The sequence below is a fragment of the Idiotropiscis lumnitzeri genome, chromosome 16 (genome assembly GCF_059441095.1).
Source record: "Idiotropiscis lumnitzeri isolate Australia: NSW breed Sydney's pygmy pipehorse chromosome 16, RoL_Ilum_1.0, whole genome shotgun sequence".
In the NCBI taxonomy this organism is placed as follows: domain Eukaryota; kingdom Metazoa; phylum Chordata; class Actinopteri; order Syngnathiformes; family Syngnathidae; genus Idiotropiscis; species Idiotropiscis lumnitzeri.
In genome coordinates this window covers 17,185,684-17,207,202 of record NC_142406.1, presented here as the reverse complement: position 1 = coordinate 17,207,202, position 21,519 = coordinate 17,185,684, and the positions used below count along the sequence as shown (strand labels likewise).

The following is a 21,519-nucleotide window of genomic DNA, read 5'->3' as shown; positions in this document are numbered from 1 at the left end:
CTATTTGATTATTTATTATGTTGAAGTGAGCGGACGGGGTTCAAATTGTGTTTTTTCATGACAGTGATGAACATTTTCTGCATGCAGTACAGTTTTGTTCAAATAAAATGTCTTGCTTGCGTCTCTTCTAGATTGGTTAGCCGCCTCTTTGCTTGTCTTCAAACTGCTTCCAATCGGATTTCTTTTCGGATCCAGAAGTGATGCTAGGAGGCGACTAGCATAACTGGACCTGAGACAAAAGAGGTGCTAGCAAGTGGCTACCTGGCCTGCAACAGATGCTAATTGGAGCACAATAAAAAGAAATGCTCGCACCATCACCCCTCCTGGCTTGTGTAACGCTAGAAGGTGACCAAGTGCATCTTGGAGGCAGATGGAAGCTTCCGGAGGCAAACTGTTCTGCACCATCTGTCCCCCCACAATGTCACGTTGGCTCAAAAATGCAAAGAAAGCCACAGTCAGGGAGAAAATCGTTTATTCTTGTTTATATACATCTTCAGAGATGTTTATTTGGAATAACATGAGCAGAATGTAGAAGGAATGTCATTCTTTTTTTTTCTCGTCATCATTACCTTTACAATTATTAAACCATTTAAACGAGCTACGACAAGATGTCCTAAAAGAGAGGCGGGATATCCAAAACGAACATCTGTGGATGTTTGCTTCATGAAGACCGACAATATTCCAGGGGTTGCTCGTTGTTGTTTTTAAGTTTGTGAGGGACCAACAAACATCGCGGGTGGGTGTACACGCACGAACACTTACACACTTGTCATGCTTGAGCGAGACCGACATTTTTTTTTTTTTTCACTTGCTTATTGATTAAAAACTCAAAAATGTGACAGAAATAATGCTGATGTTACCCAAAAAGTAAAGACGCCATCTCTTCAGACACTCGTCCAGATGAGAGGATGCGCGGAGAAGGCAACCAAAATTTGATTTCACCTCAAAAGAGATCCAAACAGGCAGCGAGCGGCGCTGGAGCCAGTCCAGAAAAAAAAAAAAAAGAGCAACTCGCCAGTGGCTACCTTGTCAAGAATTTGTGCTCAATCTTGAAGCGATGTGAGCAGGTCGCTACAAGATCTCGCCCGCCCGGACTCCAAGAGGCGCTTGCGGAACTGGACCTGATGGCAAAATGGCGCTCGGAGGTGGCGATGAAATGTGAGCAGAGGGCGATCTGAGCGGGACTTAAAGTTGGCAAGACCGGATTGCAACACTCGGAACTTTTTTTCTTTCTGCTCTTCTCTATCAGTTTCACTCCTGGAAATAGGAATGTGCCTTTGTGATAAGGGAGGGGAAAAAAAAGAGTATATATAAAATAAAATGTAAAAAAAAAAAATGAACACTGAAAAACACCCAAAGCAAGTCTTATGATTTAAAAAAAAAAGTCTTTGGTGCTCTCAAACTGAGGGGAAAAAATAAAATAAAAACACTTCAAAGTACTGCACTTTGCAAACAATTAACGTCTCCTCTCAAAGGAAAAGATTTTCATGCGTCGGATCACTAAACGCGAGACTACAGTCGGTGCTGGGTTGGGGGGGACTTTTTGCACACCGATATGACATGAAAAGAAAAAAAAAAGTGGGAGGGAGAGGGGAGGGGAGGGGAGGGGTCATTCACTACGAAACAGCAACTGGAGGAAGGGATGGCGAGCGAGTTGAGTGAGTCATCCCGCCTGGTGGGGTGCAAGCGCTCGTGTTTGGTGGCCATCCCCAAGCCAAAAGGCCGTTGGTCCACATGGGAAAGTAAGGGTGGAGAATGGCGGTGGGGTCAAGGGTCAGAGGTTACGGGGGTCTACGTGGACCGGTCGCGCTGCAGGGCCGTAATGTCCAGAGGAGGCGGGGCCCGCCCGCTCCACTCCCGCAGCTGGCCGTCCTTGTAGAGGAGGTTGAGAGCCGGAAGAGGGACGCCCGACTCAGCCGGGGGCTGACTGAGCGGATTGGTCACGCCGCTGTCCGGCTCGCAAGGCGGACCGCCGTCCTGTCCAAACCAAAAAAACAATGATCAAGCGTACGTGTTGATCATCTCATAAAATGTGAAAATAAAAAAATTGTTTGCATATTGTGCGTTTGCACTGAATTGGAAAACAAAAGAGTTCAAGATGATGTTTCCCAAATTGGAAGTCGCTGTGCAACTGTTGAAGCCTCGCTTACCTGAAAGGACTGAACGAAGCTCAGCACCCTGAGGGACAACTTGCGGCCGGAGTGAAGCAGCTCCTGCAAGCTGCGCCACAAGCACAAACGTGAGCCGCGTCCCATCGAGCCAAATCCAATGGAAAGCATCAAAGGAGTGACGCGTCACCTGGCGCCGCCGCAAAGCTTGTGGGCGGCGATCTTGCGGCAAACTTTGCGGTTGAGCTCCGAGCTGAAGAGCGGCACGCCGAAGCACAGCTCCAGGGGAACCCACTCGTCCTCGCACGAGAGCGCTGCCAAGGACAAACGAAAACATTTCATTGCCGTGACCAGCGGCGAAGGACTTGTCGGCGCTCATCGTTAACGGACCATCTGCCTTCGCCCGCCCGTCGCCGTTGTTCTCTTCCGACACCAGTTCGAAGGACTCGGTGCTGCCGTTGGTGTCCGGGCCTCCTCCGAGGTGGGTGTCCCCTTTGGAAAGGTTACAAGGAGGCGGAGCTCATGTCAAGCCATTTGATTGATTTTTGTTTTCCATTTCCGTTCAATGTCCGCACAAAATCGTTGCGGTTTGACAATTCATTTGACATTTCAGCGGATCCTGAATTGGCTGTTCAGTATTCATGACATGAACGCACCATCTGGACCCGATCCGGATGAAAAAAAAAAACCGGTTTCTGACCCAGCAGCCACATGGAAAATTCAAGAAATCAAATCATCAAAATGCTTCATTTGCATTTGGATCCATGTTGAATGTAAACACAATCTGGATCCGATCAGGAGTTAAACTGCGCACATTGCACGTTCAATCATTTTTGACATTCTTCGAGAAAAATAAATTGCTGAGGTGGATGATGTCAACATCCTTTCAGAAATCACATTTTCTTTTCTTGACGCCTTTCTGTTACCCGTGCACTCGATGGCGTCGCTGGGCCGGCGCCGGTGCCTGTTGTTGGCATTGAGCATGGTGATGTAGCCGCACTGGTGCTCCAGGTCCACATGCTCGCACAGTTTGCGCAGCGCCTTGTGCACACACATGTTGGAGTACGAGAACTCTGCAAACGCGCACGCGCAAGTTGAAGACAAGTTGAACTTGAAAAAGAAAGCTGGAGAAAATGTGCGTGAACAAAAAGGCAGAAACACGCACCGCCCTTGAGGTCCTTCGGGTCGAAGGGGAACGGGATGTGGACGGTTTCGCCGTGGCCGCGCATGCCGTGACCCTACACGTGCACACGCACACGCACGTCAGTTCTCCGACATGAACACGTTAAACACGCGTGACGGCCGTCCATCGCGTTTCACCTGGATCAGAACGGCCGAGTGCGTGAGCGCGTCGTTGAGCATGGCCAGCACATTGGAGGTGGGCACCACGCCGGGGTCGTGACCCCACGACGTGATCAGCAACCTGTCGTAGACCTGACGACGCAAAACATGAAAAAGAACATTTGAGTGAACACACATTAAATGTGAACGTGTCCGTAGAGATTTTAAGTCGCCCTTGAGTTTCTCTCGAGTCCAACCCCCTCCTCCTCGCATTCTCCCGCCAGAGACTTCACCTGGAAGATGTCGGGCAGCTTGCGCAGCCGGGAGCCTTTGGAGAGCAGCAGCGAGGGCGGACCTTGGCCGGTCACGTGGTACAGGTAGAGCTTGAACCAGATGGAGCTCACCTCGGGGATGGCGGGCCCGATGTGCTGCAGCCGCAAACACAAACAAGCAAACAAGGAGGGGGGGGGGGTCTTTCGAAGTCAAAGTTGCCAGTAGTCGTCTTCCTCTGCTGTTGCTAGGCTACACTTTTTGACGCGGTCCATACGAGGTGCACGGGTCACGCAAGAGGCTCACAAATGGTACACGGACCATGAAACATACAAACATGCACAACGCGACACAAGCCCGTCAGGAAAACTCGTCGCAAAAAACCCCATAAAATACAGGCTGGGCCCAAACTGAAGTCGAGCCTGGCGACGTACCTGAGGCGTGCAGCTGCTGATGGGTCGGATCTCGTTGCTGAGCGGCGCCATGGAGACCAGCAGCTTGTAGTTCTTGTTGAGCACGCGGCTGCAGGTGGCCTGGTCCAGACCCAGCAGGCTCTCGCAGCGCAGCATGTCCAGAGGGAAGCCTGGTGGCCATCATTCATGAGAAGCGGCTCCTTGCGCAAACAGTCGTCGGGGTTACCTAGATTTGGGATATCAGCTCCCTGGTCCTGAGTGAGCTCCTTGTTGTAGCGCAGAAAGAGGATGGTGTTCTTCAGGGTGAGGGCGTGGTCAAAGTAGCGCTGCGCTTCGCCCTCTGCTGTGCTTTCCACCTGCGCGACCACGAAGAACACAAATTGGGCTTGGAGAACATCAGCGTTTTGTTTGGCGCTCACCTTCTCCAGCTCGGCCAGGAAGCTGTCCAGCGTCTCGTCCGACAGCTTGCCCACCTCAAACATGGTGACGGCGTGACTCTTGAGGTTGGGCGACAGGTTGCCCATCATGAGGAAGGCGGTGAGCGTCGAGTCGAACAGGAAGGCGATCCGCTTGGTGGGCGGCGCCGGGATGCTCAGGCTGCCGACGCTGCCCGTGTCCGCTGTCGAGACAAGCCGTTTCAAAGCAGAAAACAAACATCCGGAGGGGGCGCGTGTCGCCAAGCAGACCTTGGTCCTCCAGACTGGTGGTGTCCGTGTCCGTGGCCGAGGATCCTCCCTCCATGACGGGGCTTCCTTGCTCCCAAGACAGCAGCATCTTCTGAGGGTCCACGGTGCTCCTGCGCAAGCACGAGACGCGTCAGAACGGAGCTCATGCGGAAGAAAATCTTCATCGGCGCCATCCGAGGGCGGACTTGAGCCTGTTGAGGGACGGCGCGTTCTTCCAGGTGGGGTGGAGCTGCTCCGAGCTGATGCCGTGACCTTTCTTCACGGCGAAGCCCAGACGGCAGTACATGGACACGGCGTTCTGCTCGCAACACAACAACTGCATGAGCAAAAGTTGGCCCGCCCACGTGCGGTCATGTCCACGGCGGCGTTTGCTGACCTTCACCAAGTCCAAGTCGATCTCCAAAACGTTTGCCAGCTGGAGGAGAAAGCGCCGTTGAGGCGGGGACGAGCAAATGCGGGCGGGGATGACGGCGAGGGACCGCGTCTTACCTCGGCGACGTTGGTCTGCTCGTCGATCGACACGAAGATTTTGTACAGCAGCGTCTCAAAGTAGTCGCCCTGGACGCGGTTCATGACAAAGCCCTCCAGGGGGGGCACTGCGGGAAAAGTCGCCACCAAAACCGCAAAATTGGGAGAACACACACAAAAAAAAGATCAAAACTGGGAGAACTGTCACATTTGGGGAGAATCGGCCCACAAAATGTTTGACAATTGGCACAGAAAAGAAGATAACCAGCTAAGAAATAAAATAAATTCAATTAAAATAAAATAAAATTAAATTCAATTAAATTAAAAACAATTAAATAAAATAAAATAAAATAAAATTCAATAAAATTAAATAAAATAGATTAAAATTAAATTAAATTAAAAACAATTAAATAAAATAAAATTAAAAACAATTAAATAAAATTAAATAAAATACAATAAAATTAAATAAAATAAACAATGCAAACGGCACAAAAACACAATGAGAACGAGCACACGCGGCGAAATTCAAACAAGAATCCAAAAACAAGCCGCAAAGCGAGTGTGGCGCCGCACCAACCTGAGATGCAGCTGTCGTCCGAGATGGGAACGTCCAAGTAAATAAAGCCTCGGTTGTACAAACCTCAACGGAAAGATCGACACAATCTTAAAAAGACAACAACAACAAAATCAGGATTTGTTGTTCGCGCCCTCACTTAGCACCACGTTGTACTCCATCGACCCGGCCAGCTGAGGTCCCGAGTCGATCATCTTATCGATGGCTTTCTTCTCCGCTGAAGAGCAGATCTGCGATGACACAAAGGTGACGCGACGTGACGTGACGTTAGCCGTGCGTGCGCGCATCGCCTCACCCTGATGTCGTCCTCGGTGATGTAGCCCGTCTGCGCCACCCACCACGGCTCCACCGAGATCTCCACCGGCTTGGACGGTAGAAGATCACGCGCGGATTTCCGCCGGAAGAATTTCTGAGGAGGACGTGAGGAGTTAGCAGGCGCACCGATTTGCGGCACGAGTTACGCTGGAGGTGTCAACAAGCTGTTCTGGTTCTGAATGCGGAGATGGGATTCTGCTGCTGCGGGGCTGCAGGGGCGGGATGAAGGGCTGCCGGCCACCCCAAAAATCGTGAAATATATTTAACTCTTTGTTTTGTGACGCTTTAACGCAAAGCTCTTATGTAGCAATTTATCTTTTTATTTCTTGATTTATTTTAGTAATGTTTAATCAATTTGAAGTGGCTCGTGCGCCCTCAAGGAAAAAACTTTTGGACACCCCTGACTTAATACTAAGTTTAATAGACGTCTCACTTTGGACGAGCGGCACTGGTTCATCAGGTCGATGTACTGGTTTCTTCCGATTCCGAGCAGCCTCAGACCTGCGTCACGTCATGACAAAATGAGAAGCAAGATGACGTAACAGCGAGGGGGGAGGAAAAAAAACATTGAAAGCAGCGAAAGTGAGCGGCAACTTGGAAGAGAATGTCACTTGCACAATGCCGCCGTGCGAAAACTCACAGTCAGCAGCAGTAAAATTGGGCAAGGAGTCGTAACTTTTCTCGCTGTTCATGATGTCCTGGAAGGTGAAAACAAGACCGAGAACAGAGGAAGAGTGAAAATGTACATCTTAACAAAAAAGACGACACGTGATAAGAATGGAATTTTTTTTTCTCTGCAACCAATTGCTGGAAAATAACATTCCTCAGAATGAGGGAGCATATTGTCTCTAGAAATGCAAAAAAAAAAAAAACATGTTCCACTTGCATGGACGGCATTGTTCCCTTCAAGCAATTAGCTCCTTAAACGCATTTTCTGCCGTTTCCCGCCAAATTGGACCGCCGCACGGCCGCTTACCTCCATGATGCCGATGTAGTATGAGAACGGCGTGACGCGCAGCCCCTTGACCATGATGTCCGACAGGTGGTAGGGATACAGCATCAGGTGCTCGCGACTGTACTTGAGCAGCTCCTCGTAGTACTTGCGCTCGTCCTTGCGCACGTGGCGCACTGCGGGTGCAAAATTGGGAAAATGATCGCAAAACATCCTGGCGGGAAACTCAAACGGACACAAAGGAAAAAAAGGTTCACCTAAGTTATTGCGGAATCGCAGCTGGTTGCGGATGCTGTACAGCAGGACATGTTTCTCGTACTCGCGCTGAGAATTGCCCAAACTCTGCAACAAAAATGAGAACAACAACACTCACTTTTTTGTGAATTATGGAGATCTCGGAGTTGGAGACGTCTCAAACTCGGGTGGTGAGCGAAGCTGAGCAGTCCGGCCTGTTTTTCCCAACATAATAAGGTAGGAAGATTTGAACAGTAAATTAGGCAGCTAATGATTAATAATTATTCTTATTTAAATGAACCTCTGCCGCAGCCGACGCTTATTTTTATGAAGAAGGCCGGAAGGGTACCCAATTCGCGGCCCGAGGGCAGGGGACTGATCGGCAAAAAAAAAAAGGGTCAAGTGCCCAGCTCTGGACGTGTGGTGAAAAGGGTCATTTCAGTCCATGAAAAGACAAATCAAACTCATTTAGGGCCACAGAGAAAAGACGCACACGCACTTTTACAAGAAATGATGCAAGTCGTCCCTGTTTTATTTCTTTACGATAGCATCTGTGTTGTCATACGATGGTGGTCGCCTGCGTGCCGATTGACATTGACAGCTTCAGCTTGACAAGCCCCCCCCCTCCTCCTCCTCCCCCCCCGCACCTCAACGGACGCGGTCTCCTGTCACGAGTCACTGACGATTTTTTTTTCAGCGATGTACCTGTTTGACATTAGCCGGCAGCTTATTCCACGGATAATTCTGCCTGATGTGGAATTCCACGTCCGTGTTCATGGCAAGCTAGCTAGTTAGCTAGCTAGCTGGTTGGCTGGCTCGAAGCTGGTCCACGGTGACCAGTGACACCCCCGCACAGGTCGCCTTTTCGCCGGGAGCCAACAACCAAGCGAAGCGACGTCCGCTTCGAGGAGTTTTGGTTCGCCTTGTCTTGGTTTATCTCTCCTGGCGGCAGACAATCAGTGGACGTCCACTTCCTTGTTGTAGTTCCAACAGTAGAGGACGTCACGCTGGTGGTCCTACGTCACTTCCGCTCGCCCTTCACGGGAATGGCAATCACGAGACTCCGTCGGTGCTAAGCCATTGTTAGCGGCACCATTTAAACTCCAAAAAAAGCACAACGAACCACTTACCGATAGATAGATTTTTGGGGGGATATTTCTATGTAACGGAATGGAATTACAAATCAGCATCGTATTTTGTCTTTTTGGAAAAACGTTGCAATCCTACAATACACCAGGGGGCATTAAAAGCATAAAAAAGCCGGTCATTTAAATATGTTAAAAACAATTTGTAAAAAAAAGAAAAATCCAATTTGATATTTTGTGCCGTATGAGTTTTTCTAAAAATACTTTTAAGACTTTTCCCGCCACCAGAAGGCGCCAAAATCTTGCGTTGAAACAAATTCTCTGTAAATTTGCGATTGCTTTTGTAAATGATAGAATAGTTGTTTTTGGAGTTAAATTCTCGAGATACATGTCATAAATTGTAGGGGAAATTAATTATGTTACTTTAAAAAAAATTTTTTTTTAACATGCATTTTTTATAAGTAATTTATGCTATTGTGATTTGTTTTGTCAGACTTTTATGTACAGCACTTTGTTTCAACTGCATTATTTTGCAATATAAATAACATTAAGATGAAAAAATCCAATTTTTACAATTAAAGTTGTGTCTTGCAGAGTTAAAAAAAATGGTAAACCATTTTATGCATATTACACATATTGTGAGTCACACATAAGAGATCAAAGTTTTTATTGTAGTTTGTTCCATTTAAAAAAAAAAAAAAAAAGTCAATTGAAGCATGCACACATTCCTGGCAGGAGCCGAAAAATAAAATCAGGTTTGATGGAAACATGAGCGTCATTGTAGAACAGGACCGGCTTGTTTTGTTAGTTGTTTTTTTCTAAGTTGTGTCATAAAATGTCATTTAACGCTTTTAAATGGCTTCAACAATCAAGTTTGCTTTGTAAGAACGGAGGAACCCTGGGCTAGAAAAAAAAAAAAAAGACATCAATAATTAAGACAAAAGCCCAACATAAATACTTAAATATAAGACGCGAGTTTTTTTAAACACATAAAATAAAGTCTTTGATTTTGATTAGACAAACAATTGATCCTCATAAAAGTTGGATTCAATCTGGAGCGTTTTGAACGTTACTGTACAGTATGTACAACAATCCGAAAGCCAGTGACGAGTCCGTCGCACTCGATGCATGTACATTATGTACAACAAGGAAGTCAACATTCAGAAAACGAACAGCAGCTTGGCACCAGGCACACTTTTCAAAATGCAGCGTTGACCAAAAAAAAATTTTAAAAAAAGAAGAAAATGAGGAATAAGTAGAAAAATAAATTGGAATAAGTACTTTGAATGAGAGAAGTACTTTCAAATATATAATTGGCGTCATCAGGAAAAACGGCCACCCTTCAAAATCATTTGGTGTAGTCCGACTATTTTATTTGGCAAGAAAGGATTATTTAAAAAAAAAAAAAAAAAATTCTAATTGAGCATAATACAATTTAAGAAACTAATTTAAAAAAAAAAAAACAACCCCAACCACGCTGATTTGGTCAGAGAAGCAGACGGAGGCGGAGCGAAGCAACCTGAGGGTGGCGACAATCTCTCCTTGTTCCTGAGTGCTACGTGGGAAAATTGCTGCGCTGGGATTGGATTGGACACTATTGTCCGGTTTTCCTTCGTTCGTTTGGCTTTTACATTCTCCAACGTTCTCCTGAGCAAGGAAACCGACGTTGGCGAGCCTGGTCTACGCCTCATGGAGGGCGACGCGCGGCGAAGGCCGGAAGTCGACGGAGGCCGACGAGCTGCGGTAGAAGGAGCGACTCTGGCGGTGGAGGCGCGCCCGCTTGCTGGCCACGCACAAGCTGCGCTTGCTGGACGAGATGATCTCCGTGATGAACTTCTTGCAGTCCACGCACACCTCCATGGCGGCCCAGTCCTCCGTCAGCTCCTGGGGGAGGTCCAGGTCGCCTCGCGCCTCCGGCGTGGCGGCGTCGTCGTCGCCGTCCTTGCCCGGTTTGGAGAACCTGAGGAGGACGGCCAACGTCAAGACTTCACAGATTTTTGCACCAAAAAAAAAAAAAAATCTGCTTTCGAGATTTGAAGGGCAGAGACTGACTTGTAGACGCTCCTGCGCAAGCTGCGGCGGTTTTGTGCCGACCCAAACGACGGCGCCGACGCCTCGGACGAGGTCGACGATGCGGCCGCTTCGTCCTTAGCGGTCGCGCCGGAGCCCAGCGTGTAGATGGGCAACGTCGAGTACGGCTTGGAAGGAAGACGAATCTGAGGGAATGTGCGGCAGTGAACGAAGGAATGTTAATCTGCTCGGCAGAAATTTTGCTTCAACCGTCACGAAATTCTTCGCACAAGTTGATTCATCTTTTCAAAAAAAAATGTCAATCACAACAAAATAAAGCCGCATTTTGTGGCATTACCTTAGTGGAGCATTGTGAGCACACGGGCCTGGAAAAGAAACCCAAAAAGTCATGTGATCACTTTCCAGACTGCAGCGGCTTGATTGTAATAAAAAAAAAAAAAAAAGTTGCATTCACCTCTTGCAGAACTGGCAAGTGTACGACCAAGTGAAGAAGGAGAACCGCTTCACGCGGCACGAGAAGCAAAGCTGAAAAAAAAAAAATTGTTCTTACAGGACGGCATGTGAAGAAAAGCAAAATCCAAAGTTGCGCTTTCACCTTCCCTTTCTTGAGCGCCGCGTACACGTCTTTGTACTGCTGGAACTTCTCCAGCTCGGCTTTGACCAGCACCTGACGGATGTGCATCACCTCCTCCACCGTCAGCGTCAGACACTCGGCCGGGAAGCAGAACTCCTCCTGGAGGAGGCGGCACACGTCACACGGGAGCCTCAAAGTTGGCCAACGAGCGCGAGCGCAACCGGAGAAGGAAAGCGGCCGACGACGCCGCCGTCAATTCATCGACGGTGCAAATGCAAATTCGGCGGCGTCTTGAGACGCAAATGGAATTTGTTCCCAGACCACGCTGGAAACATCCACATTGCAAGTCACCCAAAAAAAGCAAACGTTTGTCAAGTGACCAAGGCGGTCCAGGAACAAATCAAAATAGAAAAATAAATAAATTAGAAATCAAGGCACCTTTCCCGATTATTTGCTGCGATGGGACGCATGCGCGACACAAAATGTTGGCGATTGTCAAAAAAGGAACAACAACGGGCAAGACTTGAAACGGCCACTTTGTGTGGATCATTTCGAACAATTGATCACATTTGTCAAAGTCTTCCTGTGAACTGGCGGGGGGGGGGGGCAAGCCTGCTGGGGTCTTCTCCAGCGGCACACTTGTCATGGGAGACGCAAGATGCATGTTTTTTATTTTGTGTTTGATGAACACGTCAAAGTAGACAAAGCGCCAAAACGCTTCCGGTGGATGTTTTGCAGACATACCGTGCCCTGAGCGGCGCGACTGGCATCCACACAGGGAGGGACAACATCAACAAAACAAACGCTTTCCAGTTTCACCAGATGACGACGTCATATCCGTCAGCGCAAACTCAGCGATTTTGCCAGTTGCGCTTCCGCCGTTCGTCCAGAAACGTCTCGCGCATTTGCGCGTCGGAATGCCAAAGGCGCAGCAGCGCATTGCAGTGCGCACGCGTCACCGCAGCAAAATGGCGCACGAGAAAAGGTGACGGGAGGGGCGGATGGGCGTTACCTTGCCGGCGTTGTCCATCAGCTGCGGCGTGAAAAATGCGATTGCTTAGCAAAATCGAGTCCAAGGAAACCTTTACATGTCGGCGACGGCGTGCGTGCGCACGTGCGCGTACCAGAGACTTGGAGGTCTGTCGGGTTGAGGCGACGAAGGGGGCGGAGTTGGCAGGCGCCTCTTTCTCGATGGAGTGTCGGCGTAAGGACGCCAACGGTAAACGCTTATCCGGCAGCGGCGTGGCGGACACGGGCAGGAACGCCGCAGGAGCTGCCCCCCAAAAATAAATAAATAAAAAGTGTCCTTTTGAAAGCCGTTTCCAAGCTGGACGTCCATCTTACTTTTCTTACCTTTGGTGTCCATCAAGGACGCGGCGGCGCCGGAGCTGCTCCTCGACGTTTCCTCCTGTTGAAGAAAGTCGCTCAATGCAAACGCGTTCCCTTCCGACGGAATCAAGTTACGCTCGCGGCATCCTCACGTCCGAGTCGGAGCTCTCCAGTTCGGCCAGCGTGGGCGCTCGCAAGATTCTCTTCCTTTGGCTCATCTGGTTGGCCGAGCCCCGCGCGAGCGACTGCGTGCTGACGGCCATCTTGCGCGGAGCGTCGGGAGTGTCTGACACACAAACGGGGAAACGGTCGGCAACATTTGCAAGGCTTTGTTCAAACAACCGTGTGTTGCTGTTTTGGTTAGCAACATTGTGCAAAAAAGCTCCACTGACACCAGAGGACGTTTCGGGTCATCAACTGGAATTCGGAAGGACAGCCAGTGGAGGAGAAAGAAAACGAGAAAAAAAAAAAAAAGAGCATCATTTTCCGAAGAGGTAAACACGCTTTGACTATTTTCGGCTCCCCAAAAATTGCAGGACGTCCGTTCGAGACCGTCGGCGCTCGACATGAAACGGAAAATATAAAACACAGCGAGACGCGACAGCAGCGGATGGGTTTCTTCTGTATTGCGTCATCGCCGCAGGTAGCGAATGGCTACGTTGGAGCTAGCTCATTTCCGCAAACTAAGCAAAAACAAAGTTTGGATTTGTTGCCTACCTGATGTATGGCACAGATCGTGCGGCGTGCTGATGCTTTTCCCGGCGCCTACAAAAGAAAGCCGAATGAATAAGAAAAAAGGGGCTCGCCCTGAACAAAATGCTGCTTTGGTGGCGGTCAACAAGCAGGGAGGAGTGACGAAAAGGGAACGCACACACACAGGCGAGCCGATTCCCGTTTACTCGCCGGGATTGAGGTCGCTGGCGTGATGCGTTGGAAGCCGTCATCTGCCATTCATGTATTGATCTGAAGCGCACGTCTTACGTAACATCTGTCAGCCGGCGGCTCTGGATTAGGACGACGGCCGCCGCGTCGTGACAAAGAGGTCGCATTTGCAACAATTTGCTCCGAAAATCGGAACGCTTTTTTTTTTTCAGTCTACATGCGATCGACGCGCCCGCTGAATGGGATTGTTCCAAATAAAGTCGACTCGGAGGCAATTTGGTCAATCCAACGTTGCTGCCACGCGCCATCTTCAGTTGAATTCAATTCATTTGGGAGCAATTGGAAAATTCTTTCATGTGCAAAATGGCGCCACTTCAAAACAAAATGGCCGACTTCGGCCATGGCAACTTCTTGAATCATTTTTTGCTTTGTTTTTTATTTCAAACAGCTTCAGGGCCTGAATTTTTAATAGGAGAGGACCGCTTGCAGACTTTTCAGACACGGCTTCTTGAAACCTTTTTTGTAGGCGGAGTCATGCGAGACACGCCCACCAAATTTTGTGTTGCGAACGTGCCTTCTGTGACTGAATTTTTCAAACGTGTGATTTCATCGTCAAAGCCATTCGAAACGCTTTGACGAGCAGCAAAGAAACCACATGTGACGTGTGTGTCTCACACACACACACACAGTTGACACAAAAACAGCGGGTGTGTTTGCGACTTGACAAGCAACAGAAAAGGTGTGACAGGTGATTATTATTACCTGACGAGTCAAAGCTGTAAGATGTGATAAGAGGACGAATGACTGACACGTTTGTTTGCAGGTTGGAGGGAAAAAAAAAGGCCAAGTCAACATTTGCTTGGAATAATCTCGTCTATACGTAACATTACGCAGCAAGTAGAAAGTCCGAAGCACAACTAAAACTGGACGGTATGCACATTAATGGCGCTAATGCACGTCCAATCCAATGAGCACAAAAGGTTGCCGGGGAACTTTTTGGTATGAACGATGACATTCCTCCCGCAAGCATCTCCAGTTGCTCCAAAACGCTGCTGCCCGCCTTCTAAGCCATCAGCTCAGGAGAAGGAGCGCATTGATTTTTCAAGTCGCGGTTTCAAAGAGTCCGTCAAAAAAAGGGGCAGGCACTATTTGAGGAAGTACGGGAAAAAATAAATCAAGTGGGGCGCTCAGTCGGGCGGGCCTTGAGTAAACGAGAGCAAACGCGATCCTCGTTGACACAGTCGGACGACTAATCGCAAATTACGAAGAGAGATGCGTGTGTGCGCGCTCACCCAGACGGGTCCGTCGGGTCACGTCTGGCGAGACGGGCCTGAGCTTCCTCTCCGTCTTGATGTCCTCCAGCAGACGTTCGTGGAGGCTCTGCGGTCGCGGCGGCGTCGGCTTCAGCTTGCGCGCCGACACCTGGCAAAGACGACCCAGCTTAGCGCGCGCCTGCCATCGAGATTTCACAAGGGGTCGACGCGGCCTCACCGGATTTAGAGGAGGCCGTGACCTGATGAACTCGAGGATGACCTCGTGGGCGCTCTTCTTCAGCCTCGGGGGAATGTCGCCGTTCACCTGCCGTGATGACAACAAATATTTTACATTTTAGGATGACTAATAAGTCAGACAAAAACTGTTGTCATTTATTAAAAGGATGACTTTGGCTGATTTTTAATGCGACAGAGCAACACGGCGGCTCGACAATTTTTTTTTTTTTATTCTGTGAACTGCTCAAAAAATGAAAATAAGACTGATCTATTTTTTTCCTCATTGCACATAGTGGAAATAATTAGAAGTGGCACAATCTGCTACGCACTAAATGCGATGACAGCTTTTTTGGAGCAGGCCCATTTAAAAATTGACTTCATGCCGGTCCAATAGAGAAAATGTTGCAATTGTCATGATTGAGGATTTGTCTTTCAAAAAAAAATGTGTCAGTCAATCAAGTTTTCCGTTTGTGGTCGCCGCTCACCATGACTTTGCGAAGCTTGTAGCGTTTGGAGCGGATGTCGTCCATGAGCATCTCGTACGGCGTCAGCTGATATTCGATGGGCAGCGGGTTGTACTGCCGCTCCTGCACCTTCTTTAGCTTGACGCCGTGACGCAGGTCGCGCATCACCTGGACCCAGAACCGCGCCTGTCGCGAGGGCGTGGAGTTAAAAAAAAAAAGAGAGACTTTTTTTTGTGGTTCTGGCACAAAGTGACGCATTTTCTCCTCACCCAATCTGCATTTTGTAGCTCATCTAGGTCTCGAACGGGTTGTTGTAGAGTCTCGCCTTCCATTTTGCGTAGATTCTGCCGCCGAGATCAAAAAGTTGAAACAAGCTAATGCTAACGGCTAGCAAGGCGGCGGCTGGACAAAAACAACAAGTCCGACGGAAGGTCCGGTTGAGTAACATCCTAATTTGCTTAGCATCACTTGGCGGGGCGCCCCTCGGCTAAGCGTCTGAAATGCTTGTCATAAGGTTCCGTCAAGTTTATGTAACGCAAGATCTTGGTTTTGGGCTTTTTACCTCCTTGGCGCTCTTGATCTTCTCCAGGAAGGTGCACAGTTCTCGGGACTCGGCGTAGAGCGCGCGGCACACGGCCCGGTAGTGGTCCGGGGCGTCCGAGGGGCTCGGGAGGTGCGAGGAACACAGCTGCGTGACGAAGAGGAAGGAAAAACAAAATTACAGAAAGTAATTAATAAATACACCACTTGCTAAATCCATTTTATTTAAAGTAAATGAAGAAATGTGAGCACAAATTTAAAGCCTTATTTATTTTGAATAGTACTTTAACATAAAACTCATACAAAATAAATGTCTATATATATACTTTGGCAACACCATTGACAACTTGAGTCATGCTCAAATTGTAATGCTAAAGTTAGCATTTAGCGATTGTCCGTTGCCATAAATTGTGTTTGTCTCAGACAATATTAGGAACGCAGACGTCACAAAAAAAAAAAGAAAACCTGCCAATCCAGTCATGCTGACATTTCCCAATGAGTAATCACGGCACAAACACCCGACAACGACAATCACAGCTGAGGAGTTTTAAATGTTGCTTCTTCTGTGACTTTCACTGTTGTTAAGGTACACACACAAAAAGAAATGCTTTTAAAAAATAAATACAAAGTGATGACAGTGCAGAAAAGACGTCAGCTGATTAAACGAGTCACGTCAATGCAATGTAGTGCATTCTCATTCAATGCGTGTGCGTGCGTGTCTGTGACTACACTGGGTCCACTATGAGGAAGTAAGCCTGCGAATATATCCTCAGCTTATTGTGCGTTTGTTTACGGGGCTGCGAGCGGCAGGAATGTACAGCGTGACGGGTCTCATCAGCGGAACCTGCCGCACGGAAGAACGAGGGGGGGGGGGCATTCATGGCAAGGTGATTATGAGAAAAACTGTTTGAACCCACTTGAAGTCATCAAATTGTACTTATGACTGAATGTTAAGTTAAAAATAGAAGTGGGCTGAGAAGCGAGCCTTGGAGAACACCACATCGTAAACGTGACCTCTGATGTCATCTTTCAGGAAGACCACCGCATCAATCATGACCAAACATTTTGTCCTTGAGGAAAATCAGACGTAACAAACGAGATGAATTCCCGTGGTTGAATTTCTGGTCCTTGTAGAAGACCGCATCATGTACTTGAGGTGACTGCATTCCGGTCTTACCGAGATCATATCGCGGTAGCTTCGTACTCGGCCGATGGTGCCGCCTGAAGTGGAAACGGCCAGCTCCTCCTCCTCCTCCTCCTCCTCCTCCTCGGTGGCCTCATAGCCCTCGTCGGGGCAGGCGTCGTCGCTCTCGGCGTCCTGCGGGTTAGTCATCAGGTCGATGAGGCGCTCCAGCGGCGGGCTCAGCTCGCGCTCCTCATTCTCCTTCAGGCCGTAGTCCAAGGCCTTGTAGATCATCACGCCCAGCGAGTCGATCACCTGCGGACAAAATTCCATTGAGACCGCATGGACAAGGTGACGTGCGGAAGACGAAGCTGAAATGCTTGTGGGACAGCAGAATAGAAATAGCAGCGGCTCAAGCGGTGATCCTTGAGGAACGCCGCATCATCTTTAAGAGCGCGCCAAAGAGCAAAAATGTGATCTTTGAGCGACATCGCATTAAAACGGATCTCGGATCCTTCGTTTTGCCAGACAGACCATCGCAACGGAGACGAGAACGTCCAGTTGGGATCGGTTCTGTTAGGTCACGTCAGCGCACGACCACTACCTCTCGTCCCCTCAAAATGCCCTGACGCCTCTCATCTGCAAGCGAAGGAGGAGGACTTTTTCAAAGGGAAAAGGCACTTGGGTGACAAGCTTGCAAAGAACACGCAGAACCGGTTCTGGCTCATATTTCGAGTATTCCTGTTCCACCGTCAACGAGAGGTTGACCAAGCACAAAAAACAAGTTGACACGTTCACTTTGATGGAAATGCGATGTGGTGGCGTTTGTCCAAGTTAAATGCGTCCCAAATGGGCAAAGTGGATGACGTTGCAGTTGTTTAAACAAAGCAAAACGAAAGATAAGCGCCAGCCAAGACAGCACCAGGTGCTGGGTGACATAAAGGGGCGGGGCATGTGGCAAGAAGAAGCCGGACCAGGCGGAGGCGGAGGAGCGCAAGTGACAGGGCGTTGACGTGCTTGGCAAAAGACGTCTCTGCATTGTTGACATTCTGTCAACGTGACACGCTCACGCTTTCCTCCGTCACAACACAATGTCCGCTCTCAAACTCGGTACTTGGCAGTCCACATGAAGGTGGGACTTGAAGTCATAACAGTGGACCGAGTCGTGAGGCTTGAGGAACACCACTTTATACAAAAAAAATAAATAAAAGCTAGCTGAGTTTCTTGAGGAACAACAAAATTAATTAGGAACGGCTGCCGTCGATTCTTCGGGCAAAGTAGCCACGAGCGACAAAACGCCGGAGCCCCAACTTGAAGAACGGTGGGCGGAGGTCTGAGCCGTGGGGAACGCCACAAAAGAAGTCATTGGCCAGGAGTCCTCGAGGACGTCCTCAAAGTTTCAAGGCTGTAAACCAACATGCTACAGAACCCATAATCCTGTTTTGGAGGCGGGGGGGGGGGGAATATGCGATTGCTCACCGACATATTATCTCATTGCTAAATCCAAAGGACAACAGACGAGTCACAAGATGGATTACAACACACGTGTCAAATGCAAGGAGAAAGCGCTAAGGTTCACCAACAACAAGTCCTGTCCAGCGTCGGGAACCGGAGCCGGACCGGTTCTGCTGCAGTAAGCGGATAATTGCGCAGCGGCCGCCACCCCGGCACGGTTACTTTTTAAATCTGCGTCAGCGAGGGTATCGTACGGCGGGTGCAGTCTCGACAAGCGCTCCGTTTGACGTCGACGGCCGCATCGCGACGCTTCTTTTCCATTTTCATTTATTTTAAACGGATCCAACCATCGTTTGTCGGTCAACGGCAGCAAACGCGTTCGGGCCAAAGTTTCTATTTTAAGGCCGCAAACGGTTTGGACCCGCTCGGACCGTCTTCTTTCGCTCACGTTGCCGCGACTGCGGAAAGTCGAGACGGGACTCGCGTAATCGGAGCTCAAAGTGAAACGCGAGTCAATAGATCGACGGGGATGAAAAAGATGCAACGCAACGAGGTCGCCGGTGCATCGCGGCACTCAGACCAGCTCGCGGTTGTCACGGCAACAGCCCATCGAAAGTCGCCGGCCGAGCTCAACGCGGCTCCGTCTCACGAATCCGAGACTCCGTCTCGTCGCGTGAAGCCGGCGATGGAAGCGGTCGCGACCCGGAGGACGACCTCACCGCCTCGTCTCCGTTTCATCTGAAATCGGCAAAGCGGGTTAAGAAGCTCCTGCGGCTCGAGATGACGCGAGTGTTGAACTTGCGCAAGTCATTCTCTGGTTTTTGCCGCCGATCAAGTTTGACGAGGTGAACCAAGTGGGTCAAAATGCGCACCAAAATAATTAGCGTCAAACGTATCCGAGAGGAGACTGCGGCGGCAAGGAAACGGGCTGGTTTGCTGCAGCGTGCAGGAGACTGTGGACGAGGAGAATGCTCAACAACAACGACAAAAAAAATGCGGCCTGAGAAATGCCGACGATTACAGCCGTCGTGATATGAGCTCATCTGATCAAGATTCAATTTTGTGTTCTCATCCGATTCGATTACTCCCAAATTGTAAAAACGCTCGCATGCGAGTTGTCGGCTGCTCATTGTCACGATGGCCCGGGCGCACAAGTTTCAAAATGGCTGGCCGAGTCGGTTTGGTTTGCCTGTCACAATATCAGGCAAAAATATTTGTGGTTTTTTTTACACATGACCCCCACAATGCAACGGCGCGCCAACATTGTGTTGCACGCGTGCGTGTGTGCGTGCAACTCACCTCCAGCGACGACGGCGCCGATCCGTATTTATCATCTGCAACAGCAAAAACAAGACAGAGTCACGCACGCTGTTATTCATATTATTTACGCACGATTGTGCAACGAGAGAACAAGGAGCTCTGTGTCGCTGGCCAGGAGACGACGACGGCGTCTTCGTTGGCAGAGGCCACCTCACCCATAAGAAGTTAAACAAATGGAAATGTTTTTGGGAACGGGCATGTGAGGGGGGGGGGCGCGTCTGCCAGTTGCGTAAGCGCCCGTGCTTTCAGTCATCCTAATTGGTCTCATGTCGTGCTCATCAACGCCCCCCCCCCCCCCAGCCCTCCCTCGGAGAACGCAGAAATGTCCCGAAAAGTCCCCCGGACAGCGCAGGCTGCAAAGACGTCCAAATTGCTCTCACGGGGGCTGCATGCGCCTGATGGTCGCTTTGTTTCCTGCTTGAGGGCAGTGCCAAGATGCTCATGGTGGCAGGGTGACATTCCAGCCACAACAAACATTCGCGGTTAGCCATGTAACGCTGATATCACAACATGGGCGGCGTTTGAGTTTTGTCAAAAGGAACCAAACTGGTCGGGCACCACCTGTGGCCTTTGGGACAAAAGAAGTTTTGTCTTTGAAGGCAAATGCCAAGTTGACGCGAAAATGGTACTAAACTGCGCTTGAAAATGAACCGAAGAGGGCTGCGGTAAACCAAAATGCCAAACTTGGATTTGTCTTTTTGAATGTGGCTTCTTGAGACTTTTAGGAGGGTCCGCATCTACGAAAGCAAGTGAGACTCGCTTGGGGGTCTCAATAAAGACGACGACAGTTTGTCTTGGAAGAAGCCCTGAAATGTCTGCTTTACCCCAAACTGACAGACGTTCTTTAAGTTTTGTGGCATCTGAGCTCGCGACTTTTTTTGTGGGTCTACTCGTGTCAGACAGGTGCACCAAATTGGATGTTGCCAAGTGAAAGTTGGCTATGAATTTGAAAATAGGCTTCTGCCAACCAAAATGTAAACTTCAGTAGACTGCAGTATAAAAACGAGTTTGTGTGATGCTTAACGTGCTTTGAAAACACGTTTGCACGTGCAAACGAAATACTCATTCCTGTAACTCGCATAAAACCGCTTTCGCTCTTATGCAGAGTCGTGTAAATTGAATAATGCGTGATGGCGTGCGGTGTACCTGAGACGCATGCATTTAGGCTATTTTTAGCCTAGCTGCCTTTTTGCTGCAGAACGTTAAAGAAGAACCCCCCCCCATCACGTGATACATTGTTTGCTGACCCATCATGATACATTTCGAATCAAATTGAAACTTAGACGTGGTGACGTCAACACGCGCCATTATATTATATGTACACAGAAATATTTGTATTTTTTGCAGGGGTTGCCTACCGGTGGTGCGTTCAATGCGCAGCGTGACGGTGCCGTCCCGACCAATCCTCACATCCCCGGGTCCCTCGATCCTGCGGGGGGAGTCCCCGCCGCCGCCGCCGCCGCCGCCGCCGCCACCAGAGGTCTTGGAGCTCTTCCGCCGGGGCCGCCTCGCCGCCAGCGTTCGGCAGCACTGGTAGCACACGGCCCAAGCTTGCTCCTCGTTAATGGGCTGGCTGTAGAGCGCGAGGATTTCGGCCAGGGACACGTCCATCTTCTCCGGCTCCTCGATGCCCGCGGCGTCCATGATGACGTCGCCGCCGGCGGAGGCGCTAAAGGCGGCGCCGAAGTCGCGGGGAACACTCGGTGACGTCAACAGCCCGTCGTCGTTAGCGGGTCGCTGGGACATGCCGAGCTGCGGTTTATGTGAGCGGCATGACGGCGATGAGGCAAAATGGAAGCAAATCAAATCGTTTTGACGCGGACGCAGATGCTAATGCTAATGCTAATGTTGTTACTCGACCGTTAGCTGTTTAACAAATGCGCGGCGACGCACCTACCTTTGGAAGCCAATTCCAACTAGCGAGA

The 21,519-nt window shown here is 49.4% G+C and overlaps 2 protein-coding genes across 3 annotated transcripts; both read right to left on the bottom strand.

The window, feature by feature from the left end:
* Positions 1–455: 455 nt before the first annotated feature.
* On the bottom strand, positions 456–8,359 carry fam91a1 (family with sequence similarity 91 member A1). The gene is made up of 23 exons (XM_088319544.1): positions 8,007–8,359; positions 7,325–7,409; positions 7,092–7,243; positions 6,756–6,813; positions 6,549–6,616; positions 6,096–6,209; positions 5,940–6,030; positions 5,804–5,866; positions 5,248–5,354; positions 5,135–5,173; positions 4,944–5,056; positions 4,759–4,868; positions 4,492–4,691; positions 4,299–4,428; positions 4,094–4,242; positions 3,683–3,817; positions 3,429–3,542; positions 3,274–3,346; positions 3,035–3,181; positions 2,499–2,600; positions 2,299–2,422; positions 2,151–2,220; positions 456–1,977 (listed from the first exon to the last, which is right to left on the bottom strand). The coding sequence occupies exons 1-23, from the start codon at positions 8,076–8,078 to the stop codon at positions 1,792–1,794; spliced, it is 2,502 nt and encodes an 833-aa protein (XP_088175670.1). The 5' UTR covers positions 8,079–8,359; the 3' UTR covers positions 456–1,791.
* A 677-nt stretch (positions 8,360–9,036) lies between these two features.
* On the bottom strand, positions 9,037–21,513 carry LOC148321944 (protein spire homolog 1-like). Of its 2 annotated transcripts, XM_088318526.1 has the most exons (18): positions 20,953–21,513; positions 19,574–19,608; positions 16,874–17,134; positions 15,719–15,844; positions 15,426–15,500; positions 15,178–15,342; positions 14,694–14,780; positions 14,495–14,624; positions 13,038–13,085; positions 12,473–12,606; positions 12,345–12,399; positions 12,116–12,264; positions 12,004–12,024; positions 11,013–11,150; positions 10,872–10,942; positions 10,755–10,782; positions 10,439–10,602; positions 9,037–10,346 (listed from the first exon to the last, which is right to left on the bottom strand). In XM_088318526.1, exons 1-18 carry the CDS (start codon positions 21,338–21,340, stop codon positions 10,067–10,069), a joined length of 2,355 nt encoding a protein of 784 aa, XP_088174652.1. In that variant the 5' UTR covers positions 21,341–21,513; the 3' UTR covers positions 9,037–10,066. The 2 variants fall into 2 exon arrangements, with proteins under 2 accessions (XP_088174652.1, XP_088174653.1); XM_088318527.1 differs by lacking the exon at positions 12,004–12,024 and having other exon boundaries at positions 20,953–21,512.
* Positions 21,514–21,519: the final 6 nt, after the last annotated feature.